This window comes from Aureobasidium subglaciale (genome assembly GCF_000721755.1).
Source record: "Aureobasidium subglaciale EXF-2481 unplaced genomic scaffold scaffold_8, whole genome shotgun sequence".
Classification (NCBI taxonomy): Eukaryota; Fungi; Ascomycota; class Dothideomycetes; order Dothideales; family Saccotheciaceae; genus Aureobasidium; species Aureobasidium subglaciale.
The window spans coordinates 409,845-437,093 of NW_013566987.1; the positions used below are offsets into that span (position 1 = coordinate 409,845).

General features: G+C 51.2%; 13 protein-coding genes across 13 annotated transcripts; 9 read left to right on the forward strand and 4 right to left on the reverse strand.

Moving 5' to 3' along the window:
• Positions 1-18: 18 nt before the first annotated feature.
• Positions 19-3,437, reverse strand: AUEXF2481DRAFT_659731 (uncharacterized protein). The gene is made up of 4 exons (XM_013489273.1): positions 2,817-3,437; positions 2,638-2,756; positions 2,460-2,581; positions 19-2,398 (listed from the first exon to the last, which is right to left on the reverse strand). The coding sequence occupies exons 1-4, from the start codon at positions 2,947-2,949 to the stop codon at positions 235-237; spliced, it is 2,538 nt and encodes an 845-aa protein (XP_013344727.1). The 5' UTR covers positions 2,950-3,437; the 3' UTR covers positions 19-234.
• Positions 3,438-3,446: 9 nt separating this feature from the next.
• On the reverse strand, positions 3,447-4,822 carry AUEXF2481DRAFT_4321 (uncharacterized protein; the record flags this gene model as incomplete). Its single annotated transcript, XM_013488963.1, has 3 exons — positions 3,447-4,394; positions 4,474-4,734; positions 4,790-4,822. The coding sequence occupies 3 exons, from the start codon at positions 4,820-4,822 to the stop codon at positions 3,447-3,449; spliced, it is 1,242 nt and encodes a 413-aa protein (XP_013344417.1).
• Positions 4,823-5,143: 321 nt separating this feature from the next.
• On the forward strand, positions 5,144-5,843 carry AUEXF2481DRAFT_39156 (uncharacterized protein). Its single transcript, XM_013489112.1, has one exon. It carries the CDS (start codon positions 5,161-5,163, stop codon positions 5,383-5,385), a length of 225 nt encoding a protein of 74 aa, XP_013344566.1. The 5' UTR covers positions 5,144-5,160; the 3' UTR covers positions 5,386-5,843.
• A 600-nt stretch (positions 5,844-6,443) lies between these two features.
• On the forward strand, positions 6,444-8,886 carry AUEXF2481DRAFT_39157 (uncharacterized protein). The gene has a single exon (XM_013489113.1). It carries the CDS (start codon positions 6,527-6,529, stop codon positions 8,564-8,566), a length of 2,040 nt encoding a protein of 679 aa, XP_013344567.1. The 5' UTR covers positions 6,444-6,526; the 3' UTR covers positions 8,567-8,886.
• A 325-nt stretch (positions 8,887-9,211) lies between these two features.
• Positions 9,212-10,427, forward strand: AUEXF2481DRAFT_4323 (uncharacterized protein; the record flags this gene model as incomplete). Its single annotated transcript, XM_013488964.1, has 2 exons — positions 9,212-9,434; positions 9,490-10,427. The coding sequence occupies 2 exons, from the start codon at positions 9,212-9,214 to the stop codon at positions 10,425-10,427; spliced, it is 1,161 nt and encodes a 386-aa protein (XP_013344418.1).
• A 972-nt stretch (positions 10,428-11,399) lies between these two features.
• AUEXF2481DRAFT_39160 (uncharacterized protein) lies at positions 11,400-12,991 on the forward strand. The gene has a single exon (XM_013489114.1). It carries the CDS (start codon positions 11,612-11,614, stop codon positions 12,710-12,712), a length of 1,101 nt encoding a protein of 366 aa, XP_013344568.1. The 5' UTR covers positions 11,400-11,611; the 3' UTR covers positions 12,713-12,991.
• Positions 12,992-13,212: 221 nt separating this feature from the next.
• Positions 13,213-14,241, forward strand: AUEXF2481DRAFT_28785 (uncharacterized protein; the record flags this gene model as incomplete). The annotated part of the gene is made up of 1 exon (XM_013489046.1): positions 13,213-14,241. One exon carries the CDS (start codon positions 13,213-13,215, stop codon positions 14,239-14,241), a length of 1,029 nt encoding a protein of 342 aa, XP_013344500.1.
• Positions 14,242-14,384: 143 nt separating this feature from the next.
• On the reverse strand, positions 14,385-15,632 carry AUEXF2481DRAFT_28786 (uncharacterized protein; the record flags this gene model as incomplete). The annotated part of the gene is made up of 4 exons (XM_013489047.1): positions 14,385-14,936; positions 14,990-15,103; positions 15,153-15,446; positions 15,495-15,632. The coding sequence occupies 4 exons, from the start codon at positions 15,630-15,632 to the stop codon at positions 14,385-14,387; spliced, it is 1,098 nt and encodes a 365-aa protein (XP_013344501.1).
• A 239-nt stretch (positions 15,633-15,871) lies between these two features.
• AUEXF2481DRAFT_64917 (uncharacterized protein) lies at positions 15,872-18,447 on the forward strand (the record flags this gene model as incomplete). Its single annotated transcript, XM_013489203.1, has 3 exons — positions 15,872-16,006; positions 16,062-18,149; positions 18,202-18,447. The coding sequence occupies 3 exons, from the start codon at positions 15,872-15,874 to the stop codon at positions 18,445-18,447; spliced, it is 2,469 nt and encodes an 822-aa protein (XP_013344657.1).
• Positions 18,448-18,628: 181 nt separating this feature from the next.
• On the reverse strand, positions 18,629-21,779 carry AUEXF2481DRAFT_4329 (uncharacterized protein; the record flags this gene model as incomplete). Its single annotated transcript, XM_013488965.1, has 5 exons — positions 18,629-20,488; positions 20,552-20,731; positions 20,858-20,864; positions 20,912-21,324; positions 21,399-21,779. The coding sequence occupies 5 exons, from the start codon at positions 21,777-21,779 to the stop codon at positions 18,629-18,631; spliced, it is 2,841 nt and encodes a 946-aa protein (XP_013344419.1).
• Positions 21,780-22,832: 1,053 nt separating this feature from the next.
• On the forward strand, positions 22,833-23,450 carry AUEXF2481DRAFT_4330 (uncharacterized protein; the record flags this gene model as incomplete). The annotated part of the gene is made up of 3 exons (XM_013488966.1): positions 22,833-22,880; positions 22,934-23,370; positions 23,429-23,450. 3 exons carry the CDS (start codon positions 22,833-22,835, stop codon positions 23,448-23,450), a joined length of 507 nt encoding a protein of 168 aa, XP_013344420.1.
• Positions 23,451-23,594: 144 nt separating this feature from the next.
• Positions 23,595-24,633, forward strand: AUEXF2481DRAFT_661382 (uncharacterized protein). Its single transcript, XM_013489274.1, has 2 exons — positions 23,595-23,733; positions 23,786-24,633. Exon 2 carries the CDS (start codon positions 23,791-23,793, stop codon positions 24,316-24,318), a length of 528 nt encoding a protein of 175 aa, XP_013344728.1. The 5' UTR covers positions 23,595-23,733; positions 23,786-23,790; the 3' UTR covers positions 24,319-24,633.
• AUEXF2481DRAFT_661088 (uncharacterized protein) lies at positions 24,634-26,848 on the forward strand. The gene is made up of 2 exons (XM_013489275.1): positions 24,634-25,295; positions 25,367-26,848. The coding sequence occupies exons 1-2, from the start codon at positions 24,948-24,950 to the stop codon at positions 26,639-26,641; spliced, it is 1,623 nt and encodes a 540-aa protein (XP_013344729.1). The 5' UTR covers positions 24,634-24,947; the 3' UTR covers positions 26,642-26,848.
• Positions 26,849-27,249: the final 401 nt, after the last annotated feature.

Sequence of the window (27,249 nt, forward strand, 5' to 3'; positions counted from 1 at the left end):
ATGTTTGCACTTGTCCTTTTTGATACCTAGCTGCGTTGAATTTGGTCCTGTTTCAATCACTGTATTAGACGCATTCACCGACTGTCCCGAATCAACTTGAACACCGCACTCTGGAAGCATCCGACAAGTTTAGTAAATTATAGAGATTCGATTCATCAGTCATTGCTATAGCTCTGATCGTCATCGTCATCATCCCTGCCATGAAGATAACGCCTAACCACAATCACGCCTGGGCTAAGCAGCTGCGCCACAAGAGGAGCAGCATAGTCTAGTGCCACCGCCCTTCACCGCTCTAACATGGAAGTTCGCACTTCCACACTCGCGACAATGCACCTCTTCTTCATGCCCCTGCAGTGCATCCTTGAAACTCGCAGCATCAGAATCACTTTCCGTGGCTGCATTATCCTGCTCTATGCTCAATTTACTGACAGCACTCTGGTTGCGCTGGAGCGGATGTGGTAGGCCAAGGTTGTAACTTCCAGTGCGGCTCGAAGATGGTCTGCCGGAATGTGGTTGGGGTGATGGTAGTGGTTGCTGATGATGGTTTCGTGCCGAGTTGAGAGCCAGTCTCCAGTAGAGCATTGACTGGTCGCCCTGCAGCATGAGTGAATCATCATCTTCGTCAGCGCCACCTGATTCATCATTTTTGGTAGCTGGAGGTGGTGCCATTGACGCTTTGGACTCTGGACGTGGCTGGGTGCTGGCGGTCGACTTGCGAGGTGACTGGCTGCGGATCGAGCCATTGGCGATGTTTGGTGCACTCGAGATGCCTTGCCGCCACGACAGGATTCTATCCGCCGGACCATCAGGACGACCATGCGAGCTGCGTAAACTACGGCTGCTTCCTTTCGTAGCTATCGAAGCAGTACGGCCGAGCTTCCGCTTCGAGAACACGGACGACGTTTCCCAGTTTTCTGTCCTGCGCTTATTCCAAGCACAATCTTGTCTGAACACTTTGATTCTGCCGGCCAGATCCGCAGTCACGATGATGTTACCAGTCGCATGCGTGGAACGAGCAAGATATGCAGGCGATTCGTCTGGTCGCTTGTGGGGTTGTGGCTCTGTGTCGACTCCATCCTCAGTTGGTGCTCGAGAGGGGGGACGAGATCCGGCACGCTCGGCTGAGCTCATCAGCATAACTGGAGGAGGATTGCACAAGTCGTAGATCGGATCCTCTGATCTGCCCAGAAGCTGCTTGCTCTTTGGTGGCGCAAACGCAACACAGGTAACAACGGTATTACTGGCTTCAAAGGTCTCCATCGACCGCTTCTGCTTCTTGTCGCCGTCGCCAGGAACTGTTGGCCAGATGTAGACCTTATGGTCCTCGCTGCCGCAAAAGAGGTACTTGGCATCATCGCTGATCGCCGCGCGGATCTGGCTACTATCGTTGACGTTCCCTTTGAATTTAATCTCCATACTCTTATCGCGGAAGTTGTACAAGCGTATCCGGGAATCGTTGCTGCTGATCAGAACTTTGGTTTCCCCACCAGATTGGAATGATTGTATACCAGTGATCTTGCTGCCCTTGGCATTCTTGCCATTTCTGGAGCGAGCATGGATCTGCGTTTGATATTTGAGCCCTTCGGTCTCGTAAAACATACAAAGCCCGGTGAAGCAGCCAGCCATTGCAGATTTCCCATCTGGTGTAAAAGCGACCGCAGTAATCATATCTGGTAGTTGACTCCAGTAAGCAACTGTTTTGTCGGGGATGCTCCATAACCTCAATTTTGAATCAAGCGAACCGGCGAGGAAGAAGCGGTCGTCCTTGGGATGAAAAGCAATAGACGTGACAAAATCGCTGTGTTTGAAAGTACAAAGGCACTCATCCCGGCTGACATGCCAAAGCCTTACGTTCTTGTCCATGGACGAGGAAAGTAGAAAATTGTTCTTGCTCCAGCTCAAGTCAAGAATGGTCGACGTATGTCCTTCATATTCTCTGATTGGGTCCTGTCGGAATACGGGCGCGCTCAAGCGTGGACGATGGTTGTTGTCGGACTCTTCGGCATACGATTTGCGATCTTCTGGCGTTTTGATGACCTCCCACACGCGGATGATCTTGTCCTGTCCTGCAGCTGCTAGATACTTTCCATCTCTACTGAATTGCATGGCCCATACCGGCGTCTCATCATGATGGACATGTGAAGACAGCAATTCTTGGGCCAGGAAGAGATGATCGAAGTCCTTGTCCTTCTTGTTCCGCGCCCTGACTCTTATATACTCGGGAGGTGGAGGATGACGTGGATTGAACTCGATATTATCGACGGGCTGAGAGAAGACGTTCGCTTCCATACCTTCGGGGCGCAGACTGCTGTACTCGGAAGCAGCGTCGTCAATAACATTGTCGTCGGTTTCTTTTTTCTTGTTTCCAAGCAGTCGTCCAAGGAATGAGGCACCTTTCCTGTCATCTCAGCGTCAGCCCAATCGCTCTTCCGTCTAGCACACAGCGTGAACAAGCCTACTTCTTCTCTCGACCAGCAGAACTCAGTGTCGTGTTTGATCTTTGAATGGCATTGTCGTCGGATCGATCTTCGGAGGGTGCACTCGCACCAGATGACGTTGGTCGCACGCGGCGGAACAGATGCTGATACGCGTAAGTTGACATTCCACTCCGGATGGGGCTGGCATTGCGCCTCTTACTTGTGACAGGGGGTCTTTGTCGTTTGCTACCGGCTCTTCTTGATTCGACAAAGTGCCTGATAACGAACGAAGCAGTTTTCCAGGAGTTGGCAGTCCTCCGGATGTTGCTGGTCTGCTGCCTGAAGCGCCTCTTGTCAGCATGGGCTTTTGTTCTGTGACCTCGCTCCCCTGAGTCCTACCCTCTTTCGGCGATGCGCTTCTGCTGCCCGCAGCATAATCGAATCCTTCGCTTCTGTTTGCTCCTGTCGTCTCTGGTACCGTATCCCGGCTTTGCGGATCCGTTACACGGATGGCGGGAATCTTGTCGGCCATATGCGATAGTAATGTGTATCAATAGCGAGTGCTGATAGCCTATGCTGTAGTATTATTTGCAAGATCATTGTCGAGATTTGCGAGTTTACCTGCCGTATCGCAGTCGATAGCGATCAATCTACAGCGCCATCTTGGTTGATAACGCTCATCGTCCCTCATCCAATTCGCGCCCTACGTCATGCTATTCTTGGCCAGTGCGTGAAAACTGCGTACACGATACGACTACGTGCCCTACGCTGGGCCGAGGAGATCGAGGCACAGTGAAGTGATGCAACCTGGGAACATGTATGCGCTGCTATCGTCAAGTCGATTTGATTTACTATACTACATAACTGTTCACGCGACTGACAAGTCGTCGTCTCTCTCAAATTGAGTCGAGCAAAACCTTTACCCAATCACCCAGGATATGCCCATTACCCAGAACGCCACATTATGCAGCCGCTGCAACAACCATAAGAACTCCTGCCCATAAATCATTCTGATATTGATCGATCAGACTAGAAGTCCTCGTCGAAGGCGAAGTCACCACTGACAGTGGCAGCCAGGCCGGCAGTGGTCTTGCTCTCCTCCTTCTTTGTGCTGTTCATGACACCAGCCTTTTGGTAGTCGCCAACTCTCTTCTCGAAGAAGTTGGTCTTGCCAGCCAACGAGATGTTCTCCATGAAGTCGAAGGGGTTGGTGGCTTGGTAAATCTTGGGTTCGCCAAGGGCGAGGAGCAGGCGGTCGGCAACAAACTCAATGTACTGGCACATGAGCTTTGCGTTCATGCCGAGGAGAGCGCAGGGAAGAGCGTCTGACAGGAACTCCTGCTCGATGGCGACGGCCTCGGTGATGATCTCACGGACAAGGGCCGCAGAAGGCTTGTTCTTGAGGTGAGAGTGGAGCAGGCAGGCGAAGTCGGTGTGCATACCCTCGTCGCGAGAGATGAGCTCGTTGGAGAAGGTAAGACCGGGCATGAGACCACGCTTCTTGAGCCAGAAGATGGAAGCGAAGGAGCCAGAGAAGAAGATACCCTCGACGGCGGCGAAAGCGATCAAACGGCAACCGAAGGTCGAGTCCTTGTCACAGATCCACTTGAGGGCCCAGTCGGCCTTCTTCTTGATGCAAGGAATGTTGTCGATGGCGTTGAAGAGGTAGGTACGCTGCTTGGGCTCGCTGATGTAAGTGTCGATGAGTAGCGAGTAAGTCTCGGAGTGGATGTTCTCCATCATGATCTGGAAGCCGTAGAAACATCTGGCCTCAGGGATCTGGACCTCGGAGCTGAAACGCTCGACAAGGTTCTCGTTGACGATACCGTCAGAGGCAGCGAAGAAGGCGAGGACGTGAGAGATGAAGAAGCGCTCGTCGTCGTTGAGACGCTTGTTCCAGTCGTGAAGATCCTTGGAAAGATCAATCTCCTCTGCAGTCCAGAAGGAGGCTTCGGCCTTCTTGTACATGTTCCAGATCTATACAGATAGTTAGTATGATGTTATATTAGATCGAACTTGACGCGTCGCGTACGCGTCAGTTTTTGGTGGAACTGACCTCGTGGTACTTGATAGGAAACAGGACGAATCTGTTGGGGTTCTCTTGGAGGATAGGCTCGTTGGCCTCGTCACCCTTGATGCCCGGGGCGGAGCTGGGCTTTGCTTCCTCAGGCTCGGGAAGGTCGTCGGCCATGGGGATGCCCTTGACGGGTACGGCGACCTCACGAACGGCAATGTTCTCCTTCTCTTCTGATGTGGCAGTGAAGAGAGGTTGCTTCATAGGTGACTCCATGTTGAAGTTCTCGAGAGCCTCGGCGGCCTGCAGAGACGCGTTAGCTAGATTGATTTAATCCTGGGACAAAGAGAATTCGCACTTTCTTTGAGGGAGTGATCAGTGGCGCAGACATGATGATGTATGTGTGAGTAGTGAAGCAACTGAACAAATAAGCAGATCAATTGATGCTGCGGATGTGGGAAGATGCTGATGTGGATGAGGTTGGTGGTATGAAGAGATGGAACGAACGCGTCGCATTAAGTATTTTGAGAGAAGCTGCTCTTCCGTCGCGCCTTCCCTCCTTGACGCGTGAAGTGTGCACGAGCCACATACATCATCATCAATTTTCTGGATAGTAGATTTATCGATTTAACTGTTTTGAGTACGATATATCCCTTGGTCTGATCGAGAGCTTCTCTGCTCCCCTGTCTATGGCTATCTCGATTGTAGTCTCCTCTACTGAGCAACAACATGACACCTGCGGATCTATTCAAGATACCCATCTCGACAGCTTCATGGGGTCTCTCCTTACCGCTTGGCCAAGCCCAGCTTCCAAATCTCCTTGACAACCCCCTTTGGCGATCTGTGCCGCTACGCTGTTGTCGACGCGTTCTCCTTCACGCGTGTCCGATCTCGCGAGGAAAGACCCATTCCGAAGATCGTTCCTCGAACGACAAAGCCAATCATTGCCTTTGATCGGATCATCGAGCTCCACAACTTATCAATCTATCATCTACCCGAGCCCCTTGATGCGGCCATGCTATCGGAATTCCCTTGTTTGCTCGGGATGCACTAAGACGCGTCGCGTGTTAAGATTAGTATGTATCGTATGTTCTCATAGCGCCGTCGGGTCTGCTTTCTTTTGGTCTTAGCCGTCCTTCCCTTGACTGAATCCGACTCTTCGTTACCCTGGGTAACAGTAGGAGTGATCCTTGGTATGTATTCATGGACCTACACCTTTCGTCATCACAACGAGAATAGCATGTCAAGTTGTTTGGTTATGGGGGGTCGTGTAATATAGACCTTGAGCTGCACAGGTATCTCATGAAGGCTCAGAATATCGAGCATAGTGCGCACAGCGCAAGATGTAGATGGTCCCTGGCGTTCGTAATGCAAGCTTATATACTCAGCTCTTGCAGCTTCAACTGTGTTCCCCCAAATGTTGGAGAGTAATTCATGCCTGAAGAAAATGCACAATGCTCTCGAGGTTCGAGAGCGTCTCCAAAAAATCGGGGTTCCTTATACTCTCGCAGTAGAGCGATCTTCCAGTTCGAGATTCGTTGTGCCTTTAAACAGACAGCCGTGTGTTATTCGTCGCTGAATCAGCAACGTAACATTTCGTGACTAACCTGTGGGTACCTGGGTTACAATGCACAATGAAGCAGTCTCTCTGACCTCTGCCACGCCTGCAGCTGTGAGCCTGCACAGTCACCTTCAAGACAGCGTCGAGCTCACTCGAGAAAGACCAAAGCACTCTCATACGCAGACGACTGTGCCTGGTAGAAAATCACAGCGCATTTCTACAGCCCTCAGGTCTCCAGACATAAGTGATCGGAGAATGAAATGATAGACTTTTCAATTAGAGACAGGGAGCCAGGAATAGCCTTCACGTTTCGGCTGATGTTTTAAACTGTTACATGAGAAGCTCATGGTATCAAGATTCGATGGTTGCCGATCATTTCCCCAAACAAAAAGACAACAAGCGTTTGGCTTGACCAACCCCACCATTCACTTCCACCTCGGCGTCCGCTGAGCTCTGACATCCCGCTCGCCTCAGACTGTACCAGTGCATCTTCTGGTATCTCTCTACATCACATCATCAGTGAAAAACACCAAGATGGCCGAGAAGAACCCACTTATCGAGGCATTGCCTCCTGCGACCGATTACCTCAGTTATCTCACCATCATCGAGTATAACCTCAATCCAGAGTCACTTCCCACGCTTCACCAAGTACTGCAAGACACCAAGTTAACCACTAACATCGGTTGGGATCTTGTACATCTACTCGTTCCTATGCTGCCCAACTCAAATGAGTGCCTACAGGATATCGCGCGCCTTGGCAACCCGCGCGAGGTCATCTTGAAAGTGACCGAGTCCCTGCGCCTGATCGATTTCCAGGGCCTGGAGCCGGACACAGAAGACGATGAGCCTATTGCTGGTCAAGAGACCACCCCGGCCTACCATCCGGCCAAGACTGAGCCTGTGGAAGGCAATGCTGGCAAGACTACTCAAGCTGTCGAGACGCCTGCACCTCTACCCCTTCCCGTACTGCAGTTCACCAGCCTGTTGTCGATGCTGTCAATCTTGCACGCCCGCATAAAAACGAAATACCCTAGTCGTTTCTTGGCGACAACACTCCAATCCGTGTTGGCATCTTTCTCGAATGCTGAAAAGCACAAGGAGGAAATGATCGCATCTATCATTCAGTTCGTGAAGAGCGTTTCCGGAACCAAGCGTCCCAATCTGCCCCCTCGCAAGAGCAGTACCCAAATCCTGACCGCAACTCCTCAAGCATCAGCACCTGATCCTGAGTCCGATACAGCAGCAGAGTCTCCATCTGCGAGCGAGACTGCAATTCAGAAGCGTCTCTTCCAATCGTTCATCACTCATGTTTTCGAAGACTATGTGCTTTCCTTGACTTCTGATCGCGACGCACCTGGTCTGGCGTGGTGTAGCCGATTACAAGAGAAGTTACACCCAGAGCGTACCGTTCCCGGCAAGCCCTCAATGACTGATAGCTTCATTCTGGACGAGGAGCTCGCTTCGAGATTGACAGCCGTGGGAGGTCTGGTCGCTTTGGCTCGCGATCTTGGACTGGAAAGACAGGACCTCCTCCCTGCCATGGAGAATGCCGATCCAGGCCACTCTATCGTACCCGAGAATGAAGATGAGTTCCCCAAGACTGCGACTGACATTCCTCTGTCAAAGGTGGGCTCGCTCTTCATGTTCGCTGCTGCACACGTCGCCACTGTGCTTTACTCCACCCCAAAGCCCAAGGATGCGTTCAGCATCTTTCCTGAACACCAAAAGCTTCTGAAAAATTACATTGCAAGCTCGTCTGACATGGGATCAACTATCGGTACCGAGCCCGAAGCTATGCTCGACGCTGTCTTGGCCCTCGCCGTACTTGCCGTGGAGGAAGACAATGTTGGCCAGCCAGCAGACAGCGAGGAGTTCAGTCAATACTTGCAATATCTTTCTCTGATCTCATCGAATTCTCCTTCTCCTAGTATCCGCTACCATGCTTTCTATCTGGCATCGACCATCTTGAGATCGAACCCTTCCGACGTTGAGAGACTCGCTTTCATCAAGGACACTCTTGAGCATTGTCCATTCGATAATCTCAAGGTTGCAGCGATCAGTTGGGTTAAGGGTGAGACTATCGAGGCCAATCCTCCCACTCCTATTCCCACACAGGTATCGGGACAGGAGAATTCGGCTCAGGACGGAAAGGGCGACGCTTCTGTCTTCGCAACACCAGTAGCGTTGGACAGCCTAGCACCTTACTTGTTCCCCGATCTTACACACGACCTCACTGCAAACAGCATCACCGAGTCCTGGTTTACCTTTCAGCAGAGTCTGCACTTCTATCTGGCGTCGCTTAACTTCTACTATCTACTCCTGTCAGCCCAGCATCTCCACAACCCGCTTTCCATCGGAGATTTACACTCCAACAATGATGTAGCAGGATCGTTCTTGCAACCTCTCAGAGCTGCGTCGGCTCGTTTCAAGGAGGGCAAGGCCAATGGCGAATTGGCCGATGTCTGGGAGGAAACCGGAGGCGACGACACTCACATGGCTGAGCTTGGCTTACTAGACGTGACGCTGGAAAAAGTCACAGCTGGTGTTGCTCGTCTAAATCAGGCCCACGTATAGTGCTCGCACTACCTGTTAGCTCTGAGGGTTCATATAAGTTGGTGAACAGGCTACATCAAGAGACAGCCAAACTTGTGTTGAATAGAGAAGTGTAATAAAATTTCAAACAACAATGTGAACTGTGACACTGTGATAGTGCGCTTCCAGAGTGCAATCAATAATTCAAACCCTGGCCTTGATACCTGTCCGAGCAAAAGGCACGCCGTGGCTGAAAGCAACATATGCATCCCACACTTCTCCGGAGTCTGGTTCATCATGATCTTCATATCTTAATTCTGTGAGGACACACTCGAGTACCTAGTAAAGCTATCATTCGAATCAGCACGTTGTTCAACATTGACACAGAAATATATTGATCAGTCGAGTGCGCGATGGTCCTCCAGATCGAGGTCTCAAAAGTGGAGGCAGTGGATAATCTCAAACTCAATCGTGTTGATAGGAGCGTCATGACGAGCCGCAAGCAAATACCGGCCACCCCAGCCCCGCATTCGTTGCTACAGCCTGTTCGAGAAACGACAAAAGTGGGTCCACAGCAACGACTTTTATGCTCTACTACTACGCGAAACCATGACGTCTCGAGCTTCCAACAACATCCCCCCATCCTTGTTGAAAGTCTGGAAAGATTTGGATGATAAGAAACACAAAATGGCTGGAGAACAAAAGACATGGACCGGAAAGGCCATCGTGGCTCGCGACACATTGGCCAACCAGGGCTGGAAGATGGAGGAAGTCACGGCACGAGAAATCGGGGAGGATGAATTGCTTGTAGAGCTCGTGGCCTCTGGAATCTGTCATACCGATATCATGTGTGGATCAGGAAGCGGCAACCCAGATCTATTCTACTACCCCCGCGTTCTTGGTCACGAAGGTAAGAACGATGCATGAAACTGTTGAACGGTATGGATGCTAATTTGTTGCAACAGGCTCAGGCTATGTGAGGGCTACAGGAGCCAAGGTTGTAGTCGCAAAGCCAGGAGATGCTGTCCTGCTATCATTCGACTGGTGCGGTCATTGCGAGTCCTGTGAAGGTGGCCTTCCTTCGCTCTGCTATGAGAGCATGCCACTGAACTTTGGTAACAAGGCAGCGTTTGTGTCTGCCAACTCTGAGGACGAGACGGAGATCGCTGGCAAATTCTTTGGTCAATCCAGCTTTGCCCGCTATAGCGTGGCCAAACAGAACAGCGTTGTCAATGTGACCGACCTGGTCAAGAGTAAGGAAGAGCTGCAAGCCTTCGCGCCACTAGGCTGCGGATTCCAAACTGGAGCCGGTACCGTTGTCAATGTTGCAAAAGCTACACAGAAGGACTCTGTTGCCGTACTCGGTCTCGGCGGTGTTGGCCTAAGTGCAATCATGGCAGCAAAGCTTTCCGGCTGTAGAACTATCGTTGGTATCGATCGTGTAGACAGCCGTATGGAGCTAGCAAAGTCACTGGGCGCCACGCATGTAATCGATACATCAAAACTCCCGGATGGAAAGAGTGTCATCGAAGCGGTCCAAGAGATGTGTGAGGGCGCTGGCCCCGCAATTACCATCGACACGACAGGTGTGCCAACTCTTGTCAAGGCTGCGATCGAAATGACACGCAAAGGAGGAAAAATCATCCAAGTCGGGTCAACGCCGCCGGACTTTCAGGTAGAGTTGCCGGCGTTCCTTTTCATGAACAGCGGCAAGGCTTATATGGGGGCTATCGAAGGCAACAGCATATCTTCCGAGTTCATCCCGAAGATGATTCAGTGGTATCGAGATGGAAAGTTCCCCTTCGATAAACTTGTCAAGCTCATGCCAGCGGAGGAGTTCGAGAAGGGTATCCATGAGATGCACACGGGCGAAACAGTGAAACCAATCATCACTTGGTCCTAGATTCCATGTCATGCAGTCTATAGTCTTGCAAGAAGCTCACGAGGCCAGTCGGAAAACAGGGTCCAGGTTCACGTCTTCTGTGGTTGAGGAAGCCAAAGCATCGTCCAATGACGCTTCCGTCTTGATGCTTTCCGCCGGACCCAGTCTCTTGATTACATGTTGCTCTTTTAGCAGTCGTGAAATGGTGGATGTGGACACAAAGACACCGAACTTGGTGAAGAGGTCGTATGCGAGGTCCCTCAACCACATCTCTTTACTGTCCTTGACCAGCTGCAACAGCCATTCTTTCATCTCTGGTGTAACGGTTGCTGGTCTTCCCTTCTTTTTCCATGCACTTTCTGGCTTCCGAACGGAGCCATACAGGTCGAGATTCTGGTGCATTCGATAAAGACTGCTCTTGGGCTTGTTGGGAAACCAAGACTGCACAACACGGACGGAGCAGCCTTGGGAGAACAGCATTTCTACGGTGCGATCGGTGTCTGACAGGGCGGTGCGGGATGATGGGCTTTCGGCCTGGGCTGGAGAGGCATCGCTTTCTGCATTAGCCGCCACGGGCCTTCTAAGTCTTCTCTTCTTCGTCGTCTCGGGCTTGTGTATAGCACCAAACGTGTCGAATGTCTTCTTCTGCCTGTACAAGGTCGACACTATGGCGTGCGGCAGTACTTGGAGGACCGCCTTTACCTCACACTTGTTCATGAACATGGCCTCGACGAGCCGGAGCTCGGTCTCGGAAAGTGGCATCCTTGTCGTCGCGAGGTATTGCTTGACGAAATGTGGAAACGTGCTCACGGAATTGGATCCGAGAAGCTGATGCAACAGCGACAAAGGAGCAGGTCGACGAATCTGGCAATATTGCTCCCGGTTGAGGTACTCTCGTGTGCAAGACGGCTGAGAATTAACGAAGGTGCTGCGACAGCTTCGGCCGATGCATCGGCTATTCGAGCTCAAGATGCCGAATGATTGATAATAAAGCACGCAACGACCTTCCTTCAAATCCGTATACGTGACTCACCCACCTATATCAAGCTTCTAGGGTTACTGTCGCCCTTGTTGACGTGTTTCGTGCAGACGGACAGCTGGAACATACATATTGTGTATAAGGAAGCAACCTATCTCCCTTACTTAGTAAACCATCCATTACTTGGCTTACCTTCTCGCCAGTCCTTATCTCTATTACCTTAATCATGTCTACAGACAAGAAGATCAACGTCGGCGTGATTGGCTATGGTCTCAGTGCAAAGGTCTTCCATATTCCTTTCATTCAGGCTCTACCAGACTACAACTTGTATGCTATTGTACAGCGAAGCCCAAAGTCCGGCGACGACGCGTCAGCCGACCACCCTTCAATCAAGCTATTCCGCAGCGCTGACGACCTTTTTTCCGACGAAAAGGTCGATCTGGTCATCGTCACCAGTATCCCGGAGACACATTACGAGTTCACTCAAAAGGCAATCGAGAGCGGCAAGCACGTTGTGGTAGAGAAACCATTCGTTCCTTCGTCCAAAGAGGCTAGAGAATTGGTCAAGCTGGCAAAGGAGAAGAAGCGCTTGCTAGCCGTCTACCAGAACAGACGATGGGACCAGGACTTTGTCACGCTGAAGCAGGTGTTGGCTTCCGGAAAGCTGGGTGAGATCGCCGAATTCGAGACGCATTTTGATCGTTTCCGCCCTGAACCTCCGACTCGCACGACCTGGAAAACGCAGGTCAGCCCGGCCAGTGGTGCGCTTTATGACCTCGGAAGCCATCTGCTGGACCAGGTTTACCATCTGTTTGGTGCGCCCAACTCCGTCACAGGATTTGTACAGGTACAACGGAAGGGACTCAAGACTGGCGACTCCCCGCCAGACGCTTGCACAGTACTGCTCCGCTACGGTTCGCCTGAAGACGAGATGCTGGTGACTGTGAAGAGCTCTGCCATCAGTCCAGAGCAAGACCAATTGAGGTTCTGGGTCCGTGGTACCAAAGGCTCTTTCAAGAAGTACCACTTGGATGTTCAAGAACCCCAGCTTCTTGGTGGTGTCAAGCTGAGCAACTCTGACTTTGGTGTCGAGCCCGCGTCTTCTCACGGCACATTGACACTGGCTGATACAGATGGAAAGTTCAACAGCGAGACTGTTCCTTCCATCGAGCCACCACCTACTTATGTTGAATACTACCGCATTCTTGCAAAGGCATTGAAGGGCGAGGGTGAGGTGCCCGTCAGCGGAGATGATGCTGCGGATGTGTTGAAGATCATAGAGCTCGCCCAGGCGTCGTCAGACAACGGAAACTTGCAAGCTTGGTGAACACATAGTCAGAAACATATTGAATACAGCGACGAGCTGACTCAAGTCTCCCTGATCTCTCAACTGTTCACTTGTCCTGCGTGATCACGATGGAATGCCATTAGACATCGGTCGAAACAATTAACTGGGCGCTCAACAACAAGGAAGCTACCAGCTGTGTGATGATTGAACCAATGTCAGCCGAGAAGATATAACAACGCATTTAATTTTGGTATCAACATGATGAGCAATAATACTGAAGCCATACTGTGTATCGAAAATGCTGCATATGTGTAGTTTTCGGCGACGGGAGTACGTCTTGTGAATCGAGTCCTCGCCGAGGGTGGAACCCTGGTAAACGGCCACACCGCATCATCGGGAGACCACGGGCTCGTTTCATATTCCTCCTTTTTCTCAATGCACCTGAAGACACATGGTTCTTTACTCGCATCTCGCTCAAACCCAATCGTTTCATCTTTTGTCACCTCTATTTAACCACCACTTGCCGGCCGCACGACACAATGCGGTCTCGTCCCCGTCGTCATTCGATGAAGCCTCTGATGAATCGGGCAAGGAGGAAGCCCCGTCGGATGCCACTCGTGTTGAGATTTGCAAAGGGATCAGTGCACGGCGACATCATGATAGCAGTGATACTCCATGCCATATTCGCGGCATTGATTGTCTATATCGATGACTTCACACCTTACACGCCACATCTCCCTGGTAGCATCACTTCATCTCTATCCATTGTTGTCGGTCTGCTACTCGTGTTCCGCAACCAGAGCTCATATGCTCGATTCTGGTCTGGACAAGAGAATCTCACCACCATTTGTACAAACATTCGCAACCTGACTCGGACATTCTTGACCTGCTCATATGCTACCAACAAGCCCGAACCCTCGGAAGCGGAGCGAGCAGAAACCGAGACCGCCGTATATGCCCTACTGGCGGTTGTATACGCTGTCAAAAACACGCTCCAATGGGAGTGGGAGCACAGCGTGGGAGCACCGGACCTTGAAGACAGTGGATCCGGATCTTTAAAGCCGGAACTGAGAGCTCTTCTTGGACCCCAAATGTCTGAAACTCATGAGTTTGAGGGCCTAGGTCTTCCTATCCAGCTCACCATGTCAATTGAAGCATACATAAAACGCTCTCATGATCGAGGATGGTTCCATAGTCCACAGGCATCGCAGCTCTCGGTGCAGCTGAATACGATGGTCGCAGCGTTTGGCACCATGGAGACAATTCGCTTGACTCCTATACCGGTCGCATATCTCATCCACACGAGACAAGTGCTCGCTTTATATGGAGGCGTGTTGCCGTTCGCGTTTGTCGAGAGTCTGCAATGGTGGACTGTCGTGATCGTCTCCCTCATCACTTTTACCCTGTATGGTATCGAGGCCATTGCGTACCAGCTTGAAGAGCCTTTCGGCTGGGATAAGGCAGACATCAAGATGGACGATGTTGTAGAAGACTTGAGGATAGAAGTCGGCGTACTCTTGAAAGAATGGCAGGCAGGCGCGCCGATGTTCGGACGTCAGGAAAACTAGAGCGCCATGTAGACAAGCGGCCGATTTCTTGATAGATCCTTGTCCTGTAGCGCATGCCGGGATAGAGCCAAGAGTCCAGTGGTACACTATAGCGTCGAGGGATTGGCATAATGAGAGGACGTATTCATGTAAATGCGAGCCAATCAGAGTGGTGCTTCCACACTTGACAGTACCGACTCGATGGCGTCTTCAACAGTGACACTTTTCAAGACTCGTTCGACTGCAGAATAATCGCTTCCCCACTGCATGCTTCTCTCAGTGCTTGGCGTGGCCAACAGTAAGCGATGTGCGTAGACTTTCCTCGCCGCCAGGGCGACCAATGACGGAGGAGCATATGTGAGGTTGTGCAACGGCGCCAGAGCATAGACGATAGATCGGAAGTGCCTTGTAGCGTATGCAGATATGCCTCCTGCAACGAAGCGGTTCAAGCGCATGAAGATGACTATGTTGTGTAGATAAGCAGCCACCTCAGCGCTTACGCGAACATCCGCGACGGCAGCACGCAATCGATCAACTTCGTCAGGCGTCATAGCAGGAGATTGGCGAGTGTCCTGGTCAGATGAAAAGGGGCGTTTGATGACCGATGAAATCGATGCAGCATCGTTTGATTGTAATGGCTCTTGGAAGTCCTGTTCCTCAAGATTTGGGAAACCATCTTCTTCCGAGTGATAATGTGAGATGGCAAACATGTCATTCTGCACAGAGCGATTAGACCTACAGCAATGTTAAAACAGGAGGGGATACTCACGAGATGGAAGCCAAGTTTAGACTTTGATTCCGAGGCTTGCAAAGCGACGAAGAGGAAGTTCTTGGATGTACCGTGCATGGCGGTATGACTGAAGAGCCGCTTGGTACGGATAAGCTGGAAGATGATGAGACAAAGAGGATCGAAAGGGGGTTTGGTTTAGTACCTCAAGAGCTTGAGTCTGGACATTGCTGCTCGCCATATTCAGGTCCTTCGCAAGGATGATGTCGGCAATCTTCCGCTCATCAAGTTCATTGCTTGCACCAGAGTTATTACGGAAGAAAGTCCGCCTAGAACTGGCGTGCTGAAAGGCGGGAAGACTGAGGTGGGTAGAGGATGCGACATGATCATCGGAAGTGTCAGGCACGTCGACCAGAACGGATTGTTTGAAGTCATCAAGAGTGGTTGTGGCAGAACAGTTGATCACGGCACACGTGAGGCCAAAGAGATTGTTGGCAATCTTGGAACGGTCAGTATTGAGAGAACAGCATCAGAGAGGAAGACGGACTAGTTGGAGTTCTTGAGCAAGGCTATCGAGCAGGAGATTCGGAGCAGATATTATACAGTGTTGCTGGGCCACTAGACAGAGCAAGACAGCCAACTCTAGGTCGCCCAGCGCCTGGATTCTCGATGCCGTCGAGTCCATGTCAGAGAGGCAGAAGCGGACAGACAACACGAGCCTCACGCCGGGTCTCGATGGCTTGTTGTATTCCTTGAAAAGCTAGACGGAGACATGGGCAAGAGCGATGGTGATTGTGTTTTGGAAAGTGAGGCTCTTTCGGAAAGGACGTACAAGTAATTAGCCAATGGCCGCCAAGACACGCAGCTCCAATGACATAGCGGCACGACAACGAGGGCTGATCGCAAGCATGAACCTTTGATGAAATGTCGAAGGCCACGGCGGACTGGGAGCGAGTAGGCGACCGCTTCTACCGGAAGACGCAACTATACACGTCTATCTTTGACCCGGAGCTGGAACTTGAGAACCACATGCTGGTCGGAGCTCCACTGAGCGGTGCCGTACGTCGTACAAGACGACAGCGACGACGCCGACTGCGCTGACAGTGTTGGATAGATAGCCATCTACCGAGACGAAACCAAACTATACGCCTACCGTAATGCTCAGACAAGCCGTCCATCCATCGACATCTACACATGCTCGGGCAAGCCGATCCACCGCATCAACTGGGACAAGGGCGCCATCCAGGGCTGCGGCTGGTCTGAAGACGAGAGACTGATTGTCGTCACAAACGATGGAACCGTCAGGATATACCACGACCTCAGCGGCGACTTCATACCCTTCAGCCTAGGCCACGGCGCCGAAGAGCATGGCGTCGTCTCGTGCCGCTTCTGGTCCTCGGGCTTTGTCGCTCTCCTTGGGAACAAGCACTTGGTCTGCGTCTCGCGCTACGACGAACCGAGACCCACTCTCCTGGCAACCCCTCCGGAAGGCGACATCCTGTCCTGGGCTGTCATACCGCCCGCCTTCACCTTGTCGCGCTCCGTAGAAGCCATCCTGGCCATCGACGACACCATTGTCATCGTGGATGCCTCAGAAGCTCAAGACCGCAAGCTGCAGAACGGCCCTTTCAAGCTCGTGTCTGTGGCCCCCAATGCCAAGTTCATCGCCCTCTACACTCAAGACGGCAAAGTCTGGGTCATCAGCAGCGACTTCGAGAACCGCCTGACCGAGTACGACTCACGCGTCAAGACGCCTCCAAAAGATTTACAGTGGTGCGGCAATAACGCCGTCGTCCTGGCCTGGGAGGACGAGGTACATCTAGTTGGCCCGAACGGCGCTGCCTCGAAACACTACTACGACTCTTGGGTCCATCTATCACCAGACATTGATGGTCTTCGCATCTTCACGAGCGACGTCTGTGAGTTCATCCAAAAGGTGCCAGACGTGTCCGAGGATACTTTCCGCCTGGGCTCCACATCGCCTGCTTCGGTCTTGCTTGACGCTGCCGAACAACTCGACAGAAAATCCCCCAAAGCAGACGAAAACATCCAGCTCATTCGGCCAAACTTGGAAGAGGCTGTCGATACGTGCATCAGAGCCGCTGGCCATGAGTTCAGCGTGCACTGGCAGAAACAGCTTCTAAAGGCTGCATCGTTTGGCAAATCTGTGCTCGATCTATACAATAGTGATGAGTTTGTCGACATGTGCGAGACACTACGTGTACTTAACGCCGTTCGCTTCTTTGAGATTGGCCTACCACTCAGTTTCGACCAATACACCCGCTTGACACCAGTAAACTTAGTGCAAAGATTGATCAACCGCAAGGAATATCTGTTGGCTATCAAGATATCGGAGCATCTCGATCTACCGCTCGACAAGATCTATGTACACTGGGCACGCCAAAAGGTGCGTAGCTCTACAGGTGACGAGGAAGATATCTGTGCCGAGATTGTCGAGAGGCTAAAAGGTAAGCGCGGCATCTCGTTCGAGGAAATAGCACAGACAGCATACGAGGAGGGTCGCGGCAGACTTGCGACCGAGCTGCTCGAACATGAACCACGAGCTGGCAAGCAAGTGCCCCTTCTGCTGAATGTAGAGGAGGATTCTCTCGCCTTGGATAAAGCGATCGAAAGCGGAGACACCGATCTAGTGTATCATGTCCTGCTGCATCTAAAGAAGAAACTGCCACTTGCCACTTTCTTCCGCACGATCAATGGCCGGCCGGTAGCAACCGCACTGGTCGAGGCATCCGCTTGGGACCAAGACCAAGAATTGCTCAAGGACTTGTTCTATCAAGATGACAGAAGACTTGACAGTTCGAATCTGCTATTATCAGATTCGCTAAACATTGCTGATGCGAATGCTCGTAACGACAAACTCAAGATGGCCTCGAAGATTCTTCAAGAGTCAAAAGACCAATCAATACAAGTCAGAGCAATCGATGAGGAGCAGAAATTACTCAAATTCCACGACACTTTCAAGAGAGATCTCGACGAAGACTTCAGCGGTCTCAGTATTAACGAGACGATATACAAGCTCATTCGGATTGGCAATGTAAAGAGGAGTCAAAAAGTCCAGTCAGAATTCAAGGTCTCAGACAAGGTGTACTGGTGGATACGCTTGCGCGCACTCGTCTCACGTCGTGATTGGCGTGAGCTTGAGGATCTATCCAAAACTCGCAAGAGCCCTATCGGGTGGGAGGTAAGTCGCCAATTCCCTTTTTCCACAAGGCATCTACTAACCTTTATTCCAGCCGTTCATCAACGAGATCTTGTCTGCGGGTAACCCGAAGTTGGCGTCTTTGTTCATACCCAAGTGCACAAGTCTGACAGTAGAGGAACGTGTGGAGCTATGGACGAAATGTGGTCTGATAGCACGCGCGGCCGAAGAAGCAGCCAAGGCTCGTAACCTTAGACTACTCGAGTCACTTCGTGACAAGGCCACAGGACAAGCAGCGACCGAAGTGGAAAGGCTTATTCAACAAGTCTCCAAGAAGTAGTGTTAGCCATAACGAACAACGCACAATGCACATGGACCATAATCACTCGTGTGTTCTCCCAAGCTAGGACCTTCCCGATGTCTGATACTGATAGGTGGGACCGGATGATCACGAGTGCACCGAATCCGAATATCGTAACGTCGTTGGGATCGACCCATCTACCTACGCGCTGTTTCCTTCCTCATGTGTAGATCTCCTCCGTCATGGCGTTCAGAGTGAGGCCTTCCTGTGCGATATCTTCGTCCTTCAAGAAGAGCAAAGGCATCTCGACCAGGGTACCACGAATCTGACTCAAAACGTCCTTGACCTCTGCCACACCGCCAGGGAATTTCTCAGCCACAACATGACCCAACTTCCATTGACTAGGCTTCTCGGCGTCCTTGCCTTTCTCTTCCTTGGCCTCCTTACCGGAAGGGAAGAATCTTGAAAAGTAGTCGCCATATTCCTTCCAGTTTCTGACCTTGTCTGAGGGCACAGGGTGGAAAACACGCTCAAAGGCCTCAGTGTTCGTACGAGCTGTACTGTTCCACAACGAAAAAAAGTCGGAGCTCAATGGGTCGGCGACTGCTTCGTCCTCACGGCTATTCCAGTCGTAAGCGTTGGGCACTCCAATAGGTTCAAAGTTGCCATCTGGCCTGGTGACATCCTGTGGCGGCAGTAGTCCGAGGTGTTTACGGAAAATCTGTCTGCGAAGACTAGCAGCAAACTCAGTCGCTCTCCAAGGACGACCAGCCATGTACGAGTCAACCTCGCGAGGGTCTTCAATATAAATGGCTATCTCGCTGTCGTGATCGCCGAGTTGACTGCGGTCGTTGAGATTGGCCGATCCACAAATGACAACTCGATCATCGGCGATAAGGAGCTTGCTGTGTACATAAAGCAACTCCGACACAAAAGCGTCCATTTCATCGGTCGTGCCATCCTCCCAAGGTACGTTGCGGATGTCTTCACCGTTCAGCATATAGCACGACGCAACCGAGTCCCATTCACCGGTGCCGAGGCCCGAGTGGCTGCCGATGCTCTGGGTAGCTTGCTGGTATCTTCTGAAGCGGTCTCCCTCTTGGTCGCCGTAAGCTCCCCCATATTGCTGAGATTGGCCGTCATAAGCCCCTTCCTGAGTGTATTGATCGCTTTGGCGGCCGTATTGCTGATCATAATCCTGTCGTGCGTCGTCGTAGCTCACACCACTTTGCTCCTCCGCTTCACGCATGGCGCCGCTTGAGTTAATACGGTCATAATTCCTGAGGTTGTAGAATCGGATGTATTGCATAGGATCAATGCCTTCTCGGGCAATATTCTCCATGATGCTGTGAGACCCCCTGTTGATACTCTGATATTGTAGTTCAAGTATCTCACGTGTGCCCAACGCCTCGTCACTCTTCAGGTCACCCGCGAATGCAGGAATGGCTGGCATGATTACGATAACCTGATAATGTTCGCCCTGGCGTGCAGCGCGTATGATTCGTTCGACAATTGCAGCGCCGATCTGATTCTTGATCGGACGTTGTGAGTCACCCGTAGCTGTGATGAAAAACTGATTTTCGATGTAGATGAAGTGATGGCTGTTTCGAATCACCTCAATGTATGCGTTCTGAATGGAACGCTCAGTGTTGGTGTCATGGGACCATTTCGAACAAGATCTCATAATTTGGCAGGGCATTCCTGGGGGTGGTGGAGGTGGATGATTGCTGGTAGGAAAATGGTGTCTGACTTGCTCCCTGAAGCCGTCCATTCGATCTCGACCTTCTTCCCAATGCTCCATCATACGTTCGCACATGTGCTCTGGGATCGGGGCGTCTGAGCCTGAGGAACATTCGTGATGGACGATACCTGTCCTCGATTCTGGAACATGGAGGGGCGCATATCTCTCATCATAGTTCTTAGAACTGTATTTTTCACGGTAGATGAAGTTCCAGCGCTCGGCGAAATGTCTGCGCAAGTCCTCTACGACAGGGCCCATGAGCGAGATGGACATATCAGACCAACCCATACGCGAGTTGTAGCGGCGATCGAGTTTATTCTGATCCCAGTGTGCGACGTCCTGATTGTGTCAGTAGAAGACTCGTGATGATAACTGACAGCATAGGCATCATGATAAACTCACACTAAAGTCGAGAATTCGGGCATTGTTGTAGTCCTGTCCAGGAAAGACAATCTTGTTCAAATCGCCAGGATGGGCGTCGGCGATAGAGTGTTGGTTATTGTCCCATCTGCCATAGCACAGATCCAAGCCTCCCATGAAAGCTATGTGGCTATCTACAAGACACAACTTCTCATGATGCGCCTAGAGTGTGGTCAGCATGCTTGTACAAGATATTTTGCGATACCACAAAGTTTACCACGCCCGCATGTTTCTCAAACATAACGCAGAGTGGTCGTCGACTTGTGATATCAACGTCAGACAACGTACCCAGTACCTAGAGTACAATTAGCACGATTCCTGCATCGGATATAATACACTTACAGAACAGTATCTCCATTCATGCCATAGACTGCTTTGAGCGCATCACCAGGTAGCTTGGTCAAGTTTGCAGCAGTCATCTTCATCCCCTGGATGGATGAGAGAAGTGAGGATGTAAGAACCTGTGTATCCGGAAGATGGTCGGGATGGCGAAAGACGCGGATGTTGGGATGGAGGTTTTCGAGCGCATGCTTGGTATGTGCTGAGGAAACTGTGATAGGAGGGTTAATGAGTGGATTAGTCTCTTCGAGAATCTCCAATGACTTGAAAGTAAGGTCCAGTCCAAAACGAGTCAAGGCCGAGGAGAAGCGGTCGACCGAGCGAGGAAGAAGAGAATGTATGTAGTCAGGGAGAACGGGATTTAGACACTTACGCGTCAAGGCTTGAGTAACCTCCTTGTAGATAAGCACATTGACCTGTCACGATTAGTATCTGATAAATCTCAATAAAAGAGGTTGTAGATCAATAACGACGAGACAAGAATGCTCACTTGAACACCTCTTTCGGCTGCAGCTTGGAGCATACGGTCGACACGATATTGCTCGTTCTGAGCTGGAGGACGTCTCAGATACAGTTCTGGCGAAAGCCACCAATCCATGATCCAAATCGACTCTTGAGCTCGTTCGAGTGCCATACTCACGGCATGCATGTACCCAGCTCCATCGACGTACCACTTGACTTCATTACCGATCCGGTGGGGAGCAAAGCTCTGGAAACGATGCGCTTCGTGGGCGTAGTCGTGATCGCTGGTCTGGCCATACTGCTCGTTTGCGCCTTCGCCTTGGGTCTGTCCATGCTCCGAGAATTTGTCTTTGAGATCATTGCCAAGTTCATGCACTGCTTTGTGTACTTTGTCGAATAAGAAAGCCATGGTTGACCGTAGAAGGCTTGTGACTTCGCAGGGAATCAAGCCAAGTCAGACGCAGATACAGCTCGTGTAAACAAGGCAAGATCGCCAAGATACGTCGTCACACTCAGACCGCCTTTGTGATCATTGGGTATTAGATCGCGAATCAGTGAATCCAGAGGGTAGACCAAATTTCAAAGCTGTCGTTGCCTTCTCACACAGCTTCAGCAACTAGCATTCCGGCTTTCGTATAAGCAAGTCCCGAGCCAACCACGTGGTAGATGTAAATTGTAGTCAAGACCACGATGAACCCCGCAACGTTCATGTCATCATCATAGGACAAGCTTTATTCCATGGAAAACCACAATACTCGAATGCTTGCAACTAGTACACTTGTGGGCGAAGAGACTATTGAACGCAGCTCGAGGAGGACAATTCGAGATATTGATATATCGCTGCAGTGCTACACACTCGATCGCAATTGAATTCTGTCAGCTGAACTCTGCTAGGGTTTTAGGCACGGATGTCCGCTCCGCATTGGCGTTCTCTGGGTGCGCCTCAGATCAGATAAGGCCGGTAAACATGCCCACTGCTTTAGAGTCTCTTGGGCATACAACTGGCATTCAAATAATCACTTCCAGGAATCATTGTAGAGACAGACACAAGAAAGACGAGCTGGCTCGGCAGAACATCCTTATCTACTTGGCAAAAGTGTTATTGGCGCAGACCGGAGAAGCAGAAACACGGCATGGAGAGGGGTCGCTCTACTTATCAACCTGCCCCGCATCGATGACAGCAACGATTGAATGTTTGTTAGAAATCATCGTGCAGGTCAGTGTGACGCAACAAGAAGCAAGCCCGAGACATGTCCGTTGAGCTTCAAAAGGCTGAGCCTCTGTTCCAAATAACCTCGGAGGCGCAACGTCTGTTTATCCCAAGCTCTAAGTACTTAACCTGTCAAGGTCCCGCTCTCAGCCTGGTTTGTATCTCGTACAGCCCCTCGTGCTTCATCCTTGCTCCGTTCCTCTGTATCAGTAGCCCATCAGTCTTCCCGAAACAAAGCGACCATCGTCCAAAATGTCGGCCTCTGGAACTTCTTCAGGTCACCCCATTGCGACTCTCGATGTATGAACAAGTTTAACAAGTTGGATAAGCATACAACTGACCTCAGTACTCAGACCTCCATTATCCCTCGCCTGCCAGCTTCCTCGCCGACCCTTTTCGAGGCCAAGAGAGTTAAGAATCTTTCCTTCGAGACCATCGCCAATGCTCTCGGTCGTGAGGAAGTAGCTGTTGCAGCTCTCTTCTACGGTCAGGCCAAGGCCTCCCCCGAGGATATCAGAAACCTAGCCAAGCTCCTCGAGCTCGACGAGTCGTTGCTCGAAGCCCAACTCTCTGGCTACCCCGACCGTGGCCGCACGATGGAAATGCCTCCTAAGGAGCCCTTGGTCTACAGACTCTTCGAGATCATTCAGAACTATGGCTATGCATACAAGGCTGTTCTCAACGAGAAGTTCGGGGACGGTATCATGAGCGCCATCAGCTTTAGCACCAAGATTGAGAAGGAAACCGATGAGAAGGGTGACTGGGCTGTCATTACCCTCAGAGGGAAATGGTGAGCTTTCGTGATCGAGTCTCTTTCTTTGGATCCTCTGCTGACCTTTGCACTTCAGGCTGCCGTTCTCGAGATTCTAAACGAGCACTAGATTTTCTAGATACGAATTGAACGAAATTGACCATCTTGATGTTGTCTACCCCGTACTCGGCTTTGTGGGCTATACCAGCATTGACCGCCAAAGTCCCGATCGACCGGGTCAATGAATTTGCGGTAAGTGATAGGTTCGAGATGTGAGAGCGAACTTCACAACACGTCCTCATGCACGTAACACGCCTGCAAATTCCATCTCATCGTTTCTCCCCCATCTCCAGAAACTTACACTTCCATCGTGTTCGCAAACATACCAGTAACAGACCCAAGGTATCATCAGAAGTGGGTACCTCGAAGACAAGTAAGCTGATTACTCTAGCAGTCAATATGGGCAGCTATACCTCGAAGGCTGCTGTTCGCAACTCGACCAACTCGACCACGCCTCTCAACTTGGACATTCATAGTCCTGTGCAGACAAACTTCCCTCGCAGCCCTGGCCTACAAGATCTCTCTACCTTCCATCCCCACCAAAACCATAACGGAGTCAATGAAGTCGTGGTCACATCTTTCGCTGGCGACGAACCCGAGTTTGGCATAACTCGTCCAAGCCCCGCGAGGCCTCTCATTCGCCGCTACTCAGAGCTTATTGATCCGACACAACTGGACAATCAACAAGTCAGAAGCCCCAGTGGTAACCTGCTCAGCGGCAGCAGCTACAATCTAAGGGGAGATCGCCCTTTGAGTGTTCGAGAGAGACAAGAAAGGATCCGTCAGCAAATGTCGCAGAAGAGAAGGGAGCAAGAGATGGCAGATGATGGCGGATGTAGAAGAAACTCGGCAAAGAGCTCGGTCGGTAGCGCCTCTACCGCGAAAGCTGCAAAACGCAGGGGATGTCTTGGTTGTTTTGGCGCCTGAGTCGCAGATGATGGTCGGCCATGTTGAGCTGAACATCTTTGTCGCAAATATCCATGAGCTGCCCCAATCGAGGAAGTGACGACTCGATGACCAGGGCTGGAAGATGGAAGTCGGCACAAAACTGACTAAATATCAATATTCATGACAGACCTGGAGACTAACTCAGGAACAACCGACTTCCCCGTCCGTGTCTTCAGATCTCGTCTTCCGTCCAAAGCACTTCGCGCACTCCAGCGATTGTTGTGTTCGTCACCAAGCTCTTGCTAGCAGCTGAAAGTGAAAAGTGCGACGACATCTAGTATCACTTATGCTTGCCCCTCCTCGTGATCATTATACCTACCTTCGAGCGCTCTCTCATCGTGTGGTCAAATTTCACTCACAGCTTAAACGGTAAATGCTGCCTAACACTCGACTAAGCTTTCCTGAGTGTACTTCCTCGCTCTTGAAGCTCCTTCCCTCCGATCGACTAACTTTCCTTCGCACAACACCATTCTCACATCCGCGACGTCACTCGCGCCTCGACAATCATCTTTTGCATCTAGCTCCCTGGATCTATCTCCACGCAACACAAACCCCTTCGCTTCCATCGACCAACACCACCAGCATACCCGCTAATCTCACTCGGCATCATGGCAGTCCCACTGACCCCACTCATGGCAATCAAGTGCAGCTACGACGACTGCTTCCATCTCTTTAGCACAGCAAGCGAAATGACAGCCCATCTCAAGGAAGCACAGATTCACCCTTTCTACTGCGGCAAGGATCCTGGCCGTGAAAGGATAGCGAGGGGCTTCACAAAGTGCGACTTCCACGGCAAAAGCTGGGAAGATCTTGTGACACACAAGGTTGAGACTATGCTTCCATGGATCGTCGGTGAGCGCAGTGTCGAGAAGCCGAAAAAGCTCAACCACATCGTCTGCGAATTTTGTGGAGTGGACTTCGATAGTCTTTCCGGAAGAGAGATCCATCGCAGACGGGTATGTTTGAGATGATGAGTGATTCTGGCAAAGCCTTCTAGTACACGAGCACTGACAACCGCGCGCAACAGATGCATCAAGCCGAACACCACATCGTCTGTAAGGGCTACTCCATCATTCGCGATGAGGATGGAAACGATCGCCGTGATGGATGTGGCTCGATATTTGGCCGCGCCAGCCAGCTGGTTGGCCACATCGAAGGAGGCTTCTGCGCGTTCATCCAGCCGATGGCACTGAGACAGGACCGTGAGCACAAGCGTATGATCAAGTTGATCTTGGACGACCCCGAAGGCTTCAAGAAGAACATGATGACTATGCCCTCCACGCCCGATCAACCACTTCCCAAAGACATCGACGGCATGAGCGGCGGCGTCACTATTGACCTGCTCAGCCAGAGCGACTTCAGTCAAGATATTGGCCAACAAACCCTCAGTCCAACTTCGTGCGCAACAGAACGAAGCCCATTCGAAGATGAATGGCCGCACCTGCCCAGCCTCGACATCAACGTTGATGAACTGAGTCGATCCATGAGGAGCTTCACCGTCAGATCGACCAGCGAAGTAGGATCATCCTTCAATCACTCCGAGGGTCACTATGAAGATGACATCAGTCCTGCAAGCAACAATGCAACCACAGAAAGCGACGATGAAGACGATACACCTCCTGCTACACCCGGTCCCGCTACACCCGGTCCTGCCACACCAGGTAAAGCATGGGGTGTTCCAGGCCTCTCCCAGAAACTCTTCGGACAGACCAAGAAGAAGCCCATCCTCAACTGGGACGGTATCAACGCCGCCCACAGGCGCAACAAAGAAGAGGATGACAAGGACAACATTTTCGTTTCGCACTTCTGGGACCCCACTCATACGGACTTCAAGCCAGAGTTCTTCTACCGTCCGGACTTCAACGATGACGCTATCCCACCTTTTCAATGCCCCTTTGAGAGCTGCACAAGACGCTTCACTACACCCCAGAAGGTTGGCGACCATATGCGCATGTCTCACGCTGCACAGAGAAACAAGTGCCCAATGTGTGGCAAGAACTTCGAAAAGCTCAGTGCTCTTATTGCTCACTTCGAGGCAAGTTTCTCAGGAGCAAAGTGCCATGTCGCTCGTAGTGGTGACTATCACGCATTGCTCTATGAAGTCACCGGCGGTCTTCTTGATGCTGAGAAAGAGCCAGAACAGCTCATCTACAACTACAGGTCCGAAGCTGGCGAAGAGGGTCCCAGCGTTGCGAAGAAGATCAACGACAAGGACAGCCCATGGGCCTCCGAGGGAAATGGCGTCAAGGACTACACCTACAGAGTCAACTTGCCCACTCGTGCCGACCTATTCCGCGAGTAGATTCCGCCAGTATATCTGCGCCACCTTAGCATGCATGGGATCATCTTGAGAGAGCGAAGGATGGATGGGCCGAGCACAACCTACGATGTATTATAATCAGAAAGGATAAGGCCGACCCGTTGAAAGTAGGCCGAACGATGCCATAGCTGAATTAAGGGAGAATGATCCAATTAAAGCTAAACAGCAAGCGGAGTTGTCTTGGTGTGACAGTGTCATCTTTGAGATGGTCTGTAGCTTATGCCTCATCATCGTCTGTAGATACGCTAACCTTCATGTGAATTTGCGTTCAGATATGCAGAACATCACGATGAATTACAGCGAACCCACGAGAAAGCTTTGCTCGGACTCCGTATGCGTGTTCTACTATGAGCCAATCGAGGCAATAGAAACGAATCCCGTACCACACTTGAACGATGTTTCGCCATGGTCGTACGAGGGGGCATGTCCGGCTAGAATCTGTGACATTGCAGTACAGTCGACACAATCGAGATAAATGTGCAGGAAGCGGTACTGAAATGACATTAGTTGTCTGTTCGGTCGGTAGTCTCAGACATGAGCACGAAGAAATGCGCGGAATAGGAAGTCACAGTCCTTGGAAGAGTGCTCTT

What these genes read in the sequence shown, in the direction of transcription:
- AUEXF2481DRAFT_661382 (XM_013489274.1), top strand. Translation starts at nt 23,791, where the DNA reads ATGGGCAGCTATACCTCGAAGGCTGCTGTTCGCAACTCGACCAACTCG.
- AUEXF2481DRAFT_661088 (XM_013489275.1), top strand. Translation starts at nt 24,948, where the DNA reads ATGGCAGTCCCACTGACCCCACTCATGGCAATCAAGTGCAGCTACGAC. An exon ending in GAGAGATCCATCGCAGACGG is followed by an intron (nt 25,296 to 25,366) that starts GTATGTTTGAGA and finishes CGCGCGCAACAG; the next exon opens with ATGCATCAAGCCGAACACCA.
- AUEXF2481DRAFT_659731 (XM_013489273.1), bottom strand. Translation starts at nt 2,949, where the DNA reads ATGGCCGACAAGATTCCCGCCATCCGTGTAACGGATCCGCAAAGCCGG. An exon ending in ACAAAGACCCCCTGTCACAA is followed by an intron (nt 2,582 to 2,637) that starts GTAAGAGGCGCA and finishes TACGCGTATCAG; the next exon opens with CATCTGTTCCGCCGCGTGCG. An exon ending in TCTGCTGGTCGAGAGAAGAA is followed by an intron (nt 2,399 to 2,459) that starts GTAGGCTTGTTC and finishes CTGAGATGACAG; the next exon opens with GAAAGGTGCCTCATTCCTTG.
- AUEXF2481DRAFT_39160 (XM_013489114.1), top strand. Translation starts at nt 11,612, where the DNA reads ATGTCTACAGACAAGAAGATCAACGTCGGCGTGATTGGCTATGGTCTC.
- AUEXF2481DRAFT_39157 (XM_013489113.1), top strand. Translation starts at nt 6,527, where the DNA reads ATGGCCGAGAAGAACCCACTTATCGAGGCATTGCCTCCTGCGACCGAT.
- AUEXF2481DRAFT_39156 (XM_013489112.1), top strand. Translation starts at nt 5,161, where the DNA reads ATGACACCTGCGGATCTATTCAAGATACCCATCTCGACAGCTTCATGG.